General features: G+C 22.2%; 1 protein-coding gene across 1 annotated transcript; it reads right to left on the bottom strand.

Annotated features, from left to right (window-relative positions):
• Positions 1 to 1,880: 1,880 nt before the first annotated feature.
• Positions 1,881 to 4,235, bottom strand: LOC124915197 (myb-related protein 306-like). Its single transcript, XM_047455869.1, has 3 exons — positions 4,052 to 4,235; positions 3,719 to 3,848; positions 1,881 to 3,127 (listed from the first exon to the last, which is right to left on the bottom strand). Exons 1-3 carry the CDS (start codon positions 4,185 to 4,187, stop codon positions 2,101 to 2,103), a joined length of 1,293 nt encoding a protein of 430 aa, XP_047311825.1. The 5' UTR covers positions 4,188 to 4,235; the 3' UTR covers positions 1,881 to 2,100.
• Positions 4,236 to 12,040: the final 7,805 nt, after the last annotated feature.

The raw sequence follows: 12,040 nt of genomic DNA, 5'->3' as shown, positions 1-12,040 counted from the left end.
TAATTAAATATATATATATTAATAAAATTAATATATAAAATTATATAAATATATGAAAAGATTATATAAAAACTAATATATAAATAATTTATATACAAAAATAAAATTAAACCTATAACTTTAAACTCAGTTTTTAAATATTAAAATATATCCATTACTGAAATAAATATAAAATAGTCTTTTGTTGGATAAACCATGGAAATTTTGGAGACTGTCTAAGACCTTTACAATTCAAAAACTCATTCTCAAACTAAAAATGTAGTAAGTGTCCCAGTAATTAATGTACAACCCAAAACTCATTTTCAAACTCAAAAGAATATTTTTGAAATATTCCTTTTTATACAAAATTTTACAATACTATTTATATATTTATCAACTTTATAAATTAACCTTAATATTTTTCAAAATTACACCCAATAGAAAAAAATATAATAAAATTAATTATAAACTAATAATTTATACGCATACAAAAATAAATTAAACATCATTAAATAAACAAATACAAATTATACTACACGAATAATAAAATTATATCAAATCAAAGATTATTAAAAATAAATAAATTAAACTTCATTAAATAAACTCAATTACACTGTACAAATAATTTTTTTTTATCAAAACAAATATTATTAAAAATTATTTTATTATTTTTTAGTTTTTTTATTAGTATTCATCATTATTATAAATTTATAATATTTTAAAAAATATTAAAAAAAATAAAACATAAAAATATGTCAATAATTATATAGAATGTTAAATATATAAAATTAGCCTAATAATAAAGTTAGAAGACCATTTTGTTTTAAAAAATAATTGAGTATGTAAACAGTATATACTTAAATTTTCGTTTTTATGTGAGGGAAAATGTGGATAAACTCATTTTTGAGTTTTAGTTTAGGTGTAAATTGAAAGAGATTGTTGAATAGTGTTCAGACTTTGTAATGTTAATTTTTTTCATTGATAGTACTATGCATCTTTGATTTGTTTTCTTTCTTTCTTAATAGGTAAGTTATGTTATATTTTGTCATAATATGTATCTAGTTTTATTTTTTAAAAGTTACAAGTTTCACATTAACTCCATTGTAATGAATTAAATTCTAATATTTCATTTTTTTTAAAAGGAAACATTATCAATACGCATATGATATTTAACCTTGAAAATCAAACAACATAAATAATTTTATTTGTAAAAAGCATTAATGACAAATCTACATTAGGATTGAGGTAGGCTTTTCAGAAAAATAATATATATATATATATATATATATAAGTCATAACTCCTAGCTAGTTTTCTAAGTTTTTTAATTTAATGAACTATATATTTTTTTATAAATCTTAAGAATAGGGAAAAAAAATGAAAAAAAAACACCCTTACTTGGAAACCATGATCTATCCTGGCAAAAAATAAATATAAGGTTTTTTCATTGATCTTTATCTCATTATGCAAAAGTTATATAAATCCTAAACATTATCCCAAAAAAAAAAAACTTTGTAAATATTTTTATTTGTAGAAAGTAAGGGTGGATATACATTAAACTAGTTTAGGTTGGCTGAAGCCTACCCCAAAAATAAATAAACATGTATAAACATAAGTCATAACCTCTAATTTACTAAGTTTTTTTTAATATAATGAATTATATATTTTTTAAAAAATCTTTAAAATAGGCAAGAAAAAAAATACTACTATAATTTTCTAAAAAATATTTCAAAACACCCAAATATTTTTAAAACTCAACCTTACATGGAAACCATGATCTATCCCTGATAAAAAAAAAGGTTATATAAACCCTAATGAAACATTGAAATCAATTAATCATGTTGTGAACTATAATCAAAACAAATTAAATCAATAGGACATTAAATTAAAAGAAAAATATAATAAAATCCAAATCAAGTTTATCAAAATAACTGAAGTCAAATTGTAATCCCACAGCAGTTTACAAATATAATAAAAAAAAGAGAGTACTATTATTGATTTCAAATTAAAAGCGGTTGAACTTGAGTTTGAGCTAACTTTTGATATAAAATCAAACTAGTCTCAAAACCATTTTCAACCAAAAAAAGAAGAGTTTCGATATTTAGCCTTGAGAAAATAATAGATCAGAAGAAGCCTTTAGTGTCGCCAAAGTTTATGGTCTTCAATATGTCATCATCATCATCACCACCTAGTACTTGAGCATTATCATCAAACAACCATTGCTCCAGAAGGCTTAAAGGGGGTGCTGGTTCAGCTTCATCACATTTTCCAACTGCCTTTGGATATTTCTGTTCAGCCACCGAAGACCCATCATCAGGGCTTGATCTGTTCAAAGAGTTATTATAGTTGTTCAAAACAGACAGCAATGAGTTGTTGAAAATGTCAAAACCCTGATCAGTACTAGGTTTTGTTAGATTCATAACCAATGAGCTTCGGGTTGTTTCTGAGCTTGCCCCTCTTACTGATTTCGCTGCTTCAACTTTTTCTATGAACGCCGGAAGCAATCTAGCGATGTTTTCAGTATTCGCAGGGTACATTGGTGGCTGTGGGGGAGATGGAGAGAAGGCTGCTTGTTTGGATGATGAAGGATCTGATGGAGGTGGGGATATTGTTGATAGAGATATATAGGCTTGTTTGGTTGATGATGATGGATCAGATGGAAATGGAGGTGGAGGGGCTTGTTTGGATGATGATGGATCAGATGGAGAGGCAAATGGAGGTGGAGAGGCTTGTTTGGATGATGATGATGGAACAGATGGCGAAGCAAATGAAGGTACTGGAGATAAGGCTTGTTTAGATGATGATGGATCAGATGGAGAAGCAAATGGAGGTACTGGGGATAAGGCTTGTTTAGATGATGATGGATCAGATGGAGAAGCAAATGGAGGTACTGGAGATAAGGCTTGTTTAGATGATGATGATGATGATGGAGATGGGAATGGTGGTGGAGATAATGCATCACAGAAGGCTTGTTTGGCTGTTTGCATATCAGTTTGGAGCTTCTTCTCCCATTGGCCTTTGGTATTGTTTCGTATGGAGGATGATGACCCTTGTTCACCTTCAAATACCTTCTTCTTTAAGTGGGTATTCCAGAAATTCTTAATGTCATTGTCAGTCCTCTGAGGGAGGTAAGAAGCTATTGCAGCCCATCTATATATACACAAAACAAACAAGATTTAAAGATGAAACCCTAGCTAAGCTATATACAATCCAATATATGGGTGAAAATAATTAAACAAAAAATGATTTCAAGATGAAACCCTAGATTATCTAGCTAACTATAGTCAAATAAATTCATTTCTTTAATTTTGTTAGAATAAAACCCTATCTCTCATTGATCCACAATTTTCTTAGGTATAAATTAAGAATTTATTCAATCAAACAAGATATAAAACCAAACCAAACCCAAAGGAAAAACATTCCATATCTATCAATTATCTTAATAATGCCCTTCTTTGGACACCTCGATTTAATCAAGCTAGCTATCATTTTCAGAATAAAGTTACTAATTTATCCTAAAACAAACAAAAAAATGTTTTTAATTATCTACTAAAGACATTAGATCCCACAGGTAAAAGCCGTATTTCTAACTTCTCAAGCAACTTTTCATGATAAGATAGAGAGATGCATCAATCTCCATCTTGAAACCAAGCATGGAAGAGAGAGAAAGAGACAAGGAGACAAAACATGTTTTGTTTTTAGGATTTATGAAGGATCAAAAAAGAAAAGAAAAGAAAAAACCTGTTGCCAAGAAGAGCTTGAAGGTGAATGATCATGTTCTCCTCACGCTCATTGAAGTTTCCCCTCTTGATCCCGGGCCTCAGATAATTAGTCCATCTCAGTCTGCAACTCTTGCTGCATCTCGGCAACCCTAAAAACAAAAACAAAACTGTATCATATAAATGTATATATAGAAAATTGAAGCAGAAGAGATATAAATGAATGATGCAGTAAATGAGGTAGCTGCATCATGATATGTATTCTCGATCATAATAAAGAAGAAAGAGAAAGAGAAAGAGAAAGAGAAGAGAAGAAGCTTGTAATAAATAAAATTAGGTAGGTTATAATAATTACCAGTATTAGTAGGAACAGCCCTCCAGTTAGAAGGACCATTTTGTTGAATGTATGAAACAAGTATGATATCCTCTTCTGGAGTCCATGGCCCTTTCTTCAACCCTAGATTATCACTGCAGCATGGAACCCTTCCCATTTCTCTCTCTCCTCTTTCTCTCTCTCTCTACTAATTAAGAAGAACACAAGAAGAAAACACAAATCCAAGGTTAATGTGCCATTGTCCATATATATATATATATATGAGATTTTTTTATTTTATTTTTTTGTTAAGCCAAGAAAGTCAAAAAGAATACAACAATGAGACAAATATCTTTTACTAAATATTTAAAAAGTCAGCTATATTCTTAATTAGGATGATAGAAGAGAGAGAATAACTATGGAAAATCAACACAAGTCTTCACAAGTTACATATCCAAAAGTAAAAAAGCTTTCATCATACATATTAAAATATTATTTTTTTATTCTTTAAACCTGGAATATATTATTTAAAGTAACCTAACATTATTCTATACTATTTTGACTACATTAAATAAGTCATTTCTTACTAAATATTATTATTTTATAATGTGAATTGTGAAATATGTTTTTGTCTTTGTTCGCCCTTCAATTAGTTTTTCTAACTATATATATTTGATATATATTAATACACAATTTAATCCAAGATCAAACAAGGTCTTGACTATTTTATGACTTGTTTGATTACATCTTAACTGAGCCACAAGCTAGCTTATTCCTATGTTAATAATTGGTTTTATATAGAAAATTTAATGACTCTATTATTTGTTTTTTTTTTTAACCAAACTAATCCTTATTAGCTGTATATATGCATGTAGCAAGCAAATCAATGTGAATGTCATTTAATTACTTATTTTTGCTAATAATTAATTAGATGATGTTGTAATTCAAAATATTTCTAATAGATAGCTAGGTCAAAACACACTGTTAATAGCATATGTCAGACAGAATCTCATATAGATTACTACAGAAATATTAAAAAAACTTATATACAATTTTTAAAAGTTTAAATTTTAGAAAATGCAAAGTTGTTGAAGACTATCTCTAAAGAGTTGAAAATGATGGGATTTGTGAATCTCTCAAGGTTTTCAGGTGATTTTCATTACATATTAATTAAAGGGAAATTGTTATTTTTTTATTTAATCTAATATTTGACTTTTTTATACTCTCATACTTATCTTTATATATTTTTTAAATAATATTCATAACAGATTTTGTTCTCTTGAATATTTTAAATCATGAAAAGTAAGTCAACCTATTTATCTTGATAGTCAAAGTCTTTTATAATTGATAGATTATTATTGAAAATACAATTTTAAAATGAAAATATATGTAAAATGTAAGAATTAATGTTCATAAGTTTATAGGAACCACTATATATTTTATAATCAAAATATTTTTAAAAATAATAATTAATTATGATAAGATATTATTGAGCTTATATATATGGTTTGTATTTTTTTTTCATTTTTTTTAAAAATAACTTGGTATAAAAATTGATAAATTTTTTATATAAAATGATCTAAAATATATTAAAGATTATTTTTTATTTACTTTTCACCTAATTGTTTTTATATCAAATTCAAATATATATTTTTTTTATTAAATAAAATTATTTTTACTTTTTAGTATCACAAGTAATTGTGAGATATATAGTAATAAAATAATAAGTAAAAAAACTTTTATGATAAACTTTATTATTTTATTAAAAAACTAAATATTATTTATGGTCTTGAAGATGGAATAAAAGAAATATGCTTATTTGAATTGAGTGATAACCTACCCTATTAATTTGTCAATAAACATCACAAGTCAACTTAAGTCAACAGGAGTGACCGTATCTTTAGTCAATTGGTTATTAATAAAATTAAAAAATAAAAAATAAAAGTTTAAAACAGATTTTTCACATACTTTTCTTTAAATAAAAATAAATATTTTTTATTAATAATTAAAACAATTAGTAATGGCTCAATTTCTCGTATAGTTGTAGTATGGTAGACCAAGTAATAATTTGGTTTTTCGATTTGACAAAAAGTTGACTGAAAATTATATTTATTTTCTAGGCATAAAATAGAGATATTATTTTAACTTATATTTATATATTTTTAAAAATATTTTTATTATAAATGGTATAATTAATTTGATTAATTAACATGGGTTTGTCATATGGGTTTATTAATAAAAATAAATAATTTTTTTAATAATAATTAAAACAACAAGTAATCGATCAATTTGTAACAATTTTTTTTAAATTTGATAAAAGGTGGACTGAAAATAAATTATTCATTTTTAAACACAAAATATAGATATTATTTTAACTTATATTTATATATTTAAAAAATATTTTATAATAAATGGTATAATTAATTTTATTAATATATATATATATATATATATATATATATATATATATATATATATATATATATATATATATATATATATATATATATATATATATTAGTTTCACAATTCTCACAAGTGATTGTGAAATAGTTATAATAAAATAATAAGTAAAAACAACTTTTATGATAAATTTTATTATTTTATTAAAAAAATATATTATTTATGATTTTGAAGTTGAAATAAAAGAAATATTTTATTTGAATTTAGTCTTAACCTACCCTATTAATTGGTCAATAATCACCTAAACTTATTTAGGATTATTTAAAAATAAATATATAAGAACTTGAAGATTAAGGTGTGACCGTATCATCTTATTAAAAACAATAAAAAATAAAAGTTTACAAAAGACAACACAAGATTTTTCATATAATTTTCTTTAAATAAAAATAATTTTTTTATTAATAATTAAAACAATTAGTAATTGTTCAATTTGTCATATGATAGACCGAGTAACCAGTTTTTTCCTTTGACAAAAAGTTGATTGAAAATTATATTTATTTGATAAGCACAAAATATAGATATTATTTTAACTTATATTTATATATTTAAAAAATATTTTTATTATAAATGGTATAATTAATATGGATTTTTTGTTTATTAATAAAAATAAAATTTTATTATAATAATATTTAAAACAATCGTAATCACTCAATTTGTCGTATGGTAGACCGAGTAACAAGTTGTTTTTTCAATTTAACAAAAAAATTGATTGAAAAAATATATTAATTTTCTGAGAACAAAATATAGATATTATTTTAACTTATATTTAAAAAATATTTTTATTATAAATGGTATAATTAATTTTATTAATATATATTTATATATTTATTTTTTAGTTTCACAATTATCACAAGTGATTGTGAGATAGTTGTAATAAAATAATAAGTAAAAATAACTTTTATGATAAATTTTATTATTTTGTTAAAAAAATAAATATTATTTATGATTTTAAAGATAAATAAAAGAAATATTTTATTTGAATGGAGTCTTAACCTATCCTATTACTTTGTAAATAAACAACTAAACTTATTTAGGATTATTTAAAAATAAATATATAAGTCAATTTAAGTCAAACTGAAAATTAAGATGTGACTTATCATTAGTCAATTGGTTATTAAAATAAATAAAAGTTTAAAACAGACAACACAACATTTTTCACATACTTTTTTTTAAATAAAAATAAATATTATTTTGTATCATTAGTCAATTGGTTATTAAAAAAATAAAAGTTTAAAACAGACATCACAACATTTTTCACATACTTTTCTTTAAATAAAAATAAATATTATTTTATATTAAAAATTAAAACATCCGCAGTTAAATTTGTGTATGTTCTATCGTATGTTAGTATATAAAAAATTAAAACATTAGCAGTTCAATTTGTCGTATATTCTATCGTATGTTAGACCAAGTAATAATTTTTTTTTTAGATTTGAAAAAGAAAAGTTGACTGAAAATTATATTTAATTTCTTAACAATAAATATAGATATTATTTTAAGTTATATTTATATATTAAAAAAATATTTTTATTATAAATGGTATAATTAATTTTATTAATATGGTTTGTCGTATGGGTTTAATAATAAAAATAAATATTTTTTTTAATAATATTTAAAACAACTAGTAATCACTTAATTTGTCATTTGTCGTATGATGAGTTTTATCGTATGTTAGACCGGGTAATAAATTGTTTTTTAGATTTGACAAAAAAAAAGTTGACTGAAAATTATATTTAATTTTTTAACACTAAATATAGATATTATTTTAAGTTATATTTATATATTAAAAAAATATTTTTATTATAAATGGTATAATTAATTTTATTAATATGGTTTGTCGTATGGGTTTAATAATAAAAATAAATATTTTTTTTAATAATATTTAAAACAACTAGTAATCACTCAATTTGTCGTATGATGAGTTTGTCGTATGGGTTTGGTAGGCCGAATAACAAATTATTTTTGTAATTTGACAAAAAATTGATTGAAAATTATATTTTTATGAGCACAAAATTATTTTAATTTATATTTATATATTTAAAATAAATTATTATTTTTTCAATTAATTAAATTACAGCCATTTTTTTCGTTTATTCTTTCTTCCAAATTTTCATATCCAATCATTTATTTATATATATATATATATATATATATATATATATATATATATATATATATATATATATATATATATATATATATATATATATATATATATATATATATTAGTTTCACAATTATCACAAGTTATTGTGAGATAGTTGTAATAAAATAATAAGTAAAAAAGCTTTTGTGATAAATTTTATTATTTTGTTAAAAAATATTATTTATGATTTTGGAGATGAAATAAAAGAAATATTTTATTTGAATGGAGTCTAATTAATTAGGCTCTTAGCCTACCCTATTACTTTGTAAATAAACACTTAAACTTATTAGGATTATTTAAAAATAAATATAGAAGTCAACTTCAGTTAAACTGAAAATTAAGGATTATTAGTCAATTTGTTATTAAAAAAAAATTGAAACTGACACCACAGGATTTTTCACATACTTTTCTGTAAATAAAAGTAAATACATTGTTTTTTTATTAATAATTAAAACAACTAGTCATCTCAATTTGTCTATTAGTTTGTCTATGGGTGGAAGAGTAATAAATTATTTATTTGATTTGAAAAAAAAATTATGTTTATTTTCTTAGCACAAAATATAGATATTATTTTAAGTTATATTTATATATTTAAAAAATATTTTATATAAATGGTATAATTAATTTTATTAATATATATATATATATATATACCAACCACAATAATAAATTAAATAAATTAACTAATTATACAAATAAATTTAAGTTATAATCCAAATTAGTGACCATAAAATATAAATAAATAAAATCTCAACAAAATCACAATAATACAATTACATTTATAATAGTCAAAATTAAAAATTGACTTAAAATTTGAAAATTTAAAAACTTGTTTTCAATAATATTAAGAATTAATTTAAAAGAATATTAATATTATTATATATAATTAATTTAACAAATAATAATAAATAAAAATAAGTTTTTATTTTAAATTTCCATGAAATATAAAAATAATAATCGGTTAAACCCATCAAATTAAAAAATTATGACATAAAATAAAATTAAAAAACTATTGAAAAAAAAAATAATAGACAAAGGGTTTCCCCAAATTAGGGATGACAATAGGAAGATTGAGGCAGAAAATGTGTTTATCATTCCAGCCTTATTTTGTTTCGTGGATTAGTTTTTACTAACATCTAGTCTTTAGGTTTCGGGAGGTATTCCCATGCAACAACATCGTTATATTATATTCTTTAAAACTATTATTTAATAAAATTATATAAATAATTTTTTTAATATTATATATAGTGTAATATATTAAATACTTATATTAATATAAATAAATAAAATTATTTTTTATAAAATATATTTAATTGTGTTTATATTATTTGGGTTATAATCATTGTGAGATTAGGAATATGATAGAACGAATTGTCCCATCTCCGGTCAAATCGGAGAAAAATTGCATCTAACCAGACAATTAAGGTTTGAAACCGAAACCGCGGGACGATTTATAATTGATATTTCTATTTTCAATAGACTCAATAAACTTTTCGGACCGAATCTCAAATAATATCATAATAATAGCTATGCTACTTGTTTAAATAAATAAAAATAAGTTAACTTATAAAAATGAATATAAATAGTTTATTTATTTAAATAAGTAAATATGTATAAGAACTCAAGAGTGACGTTATTTTTTTTAAAAAAAATTGTTGTAAGTATAAATAATTTGAAGTATGAAAAATGATAAATAATTCCCTAAATTATGACTAAATATTCAAGTTAATTAACTTAAAAAAGTACAATTTTAGTCTGAAAAAACTATATAAGTCAAATGTTATCAAATGTTGGACTCTACGTATAATTTGGAGAGAAGTTAAAATGTTGACTTGTTTAAAAAAAAAGTATAAAACAGTCATCCATCTCTTGGATTAACATTCTTCGCTCCATTGTACTTGTTATGAATTTTTTGAGTTTTTTTGTTGAGGCTTTAAATAAAATTAATTTAAAGGTAAGTAAAAAATTCAGTTAAAATATAGATAAGAAAAATTATAAGCCTCAATTGAATTGTGACAAAAGTTCAAGTGCTTACACAAATTATATAAGAAAAAAATCACATTAGCCCTATTAATTTGGTATGTACATAGGAAGTTAACAATAGTGGGACAAATTTATTTTAGTTAATAAAACATAAAATGTCTTATAATCAATTCACTGTCATATTTTAAGTGATAAAAGTCGTTAGAGCACTTAAGAGACCAAATGTGACAAGTTCAATTATCATTTTTGACACATCCGATGTCATAATAAACACTATATACCAAATCCTTTTAAAACTCTTATTTTATGTTAAAATGATAAAATTAACCATTAAACTTTGAAAAGTTAAATAATCTAATTGTTTGTAAAGAAGTTCAATAAAATGCATTTATAGTAAAATAAAAAAATATATACAGTTGAAGTTTTGATATTTTCTTCAACTATGTATATTATTTTTTATAAATATTTTCTCACCACTCCTAGGTGACTCTCATAAACCAATTCCACATTTTCATTTGAACAATAAAGGAATATTAAAATATATAAACAATAAAGGAAAGATGTATAATTAATAGTAAAATTATACAAATTAAAGTAAACAAAAGCTGTTAGATGCCAATCAAAGAATAACCCTTTTAACAATAAATTAATTTCTTTGTCATACAAATACTCATTGATATAGTGTTAGATGTGGTATTAGCAATGACCTACTTAAAAGATTAGGGTGTCCTATTAGGACTAAAAATGCACCTGACAAGTTTTGAATTTATGACATTTTACTTAGAGCAAGGTTTTTTTTTGTTTTTTTTTTTTTAATTTAGGCTATTCAAATATTATGGTTATTTAAAAATTACAACATGTGAGGATTTTTAGGATGTGAGTTTTTTTTAAAAAAAAAAAAGAATATAAAATAATATTAATATATAATGATGAAGTAATTATTTTTAATAAATAATGAATATTTTAGTATTTTATTAATAAATTGAATGATACGATAAATAAGAGAAATAATAAAATATTATTTGATTAAATTGAATTATGATAAATAAGAGAAATAATGAATTGATATTTGATTAAATTGAGTTATTCGATTTTGCATTCTCAAATTGGTCCTATATTCTCAAATCTGTCCTATATATTATCATAAGAATTAAAAAAAAAGTTTTTGGATGAAGACGACATTCTTATACACATGGATGACAATTTTTTATGAAAAACTATACAAAATACAATAATATTTATATGATTTGATCACATACTTATTAAGGATTAAGCATGAATTATATTTAATGTACAATATCACTTCTTTATAAATAAAAGATAAAATTATAATTAATATTTACAATGTGACAAATTTGCATATATTTATTCATTTTTTTTAATATCTAAAACAAATGTATTATTATTATTTTCTAAATTTGGAAGCTAGCAAGAATTTT

Source organism: Impatiens glandulifera, chromosome 9 (genome assembly GCF_907164915.1).
Source record: "Impatiens glandulifera chromosome 9, dImpGla2.1, whole genome shotgun sequence".
Taxonomy (NCBI): domain Eukaryota; kingdom Viridiplantae; phylum Streptophyta; class Magnoliopsida; order Ericales; family Balsaminaceae; genus Impatiens; species Impatiens glandulifera.
Note: the sequence above shows the minus strand (reverse complement) of the source record. Positions and strands in the feature narration are given on the sequence as shown.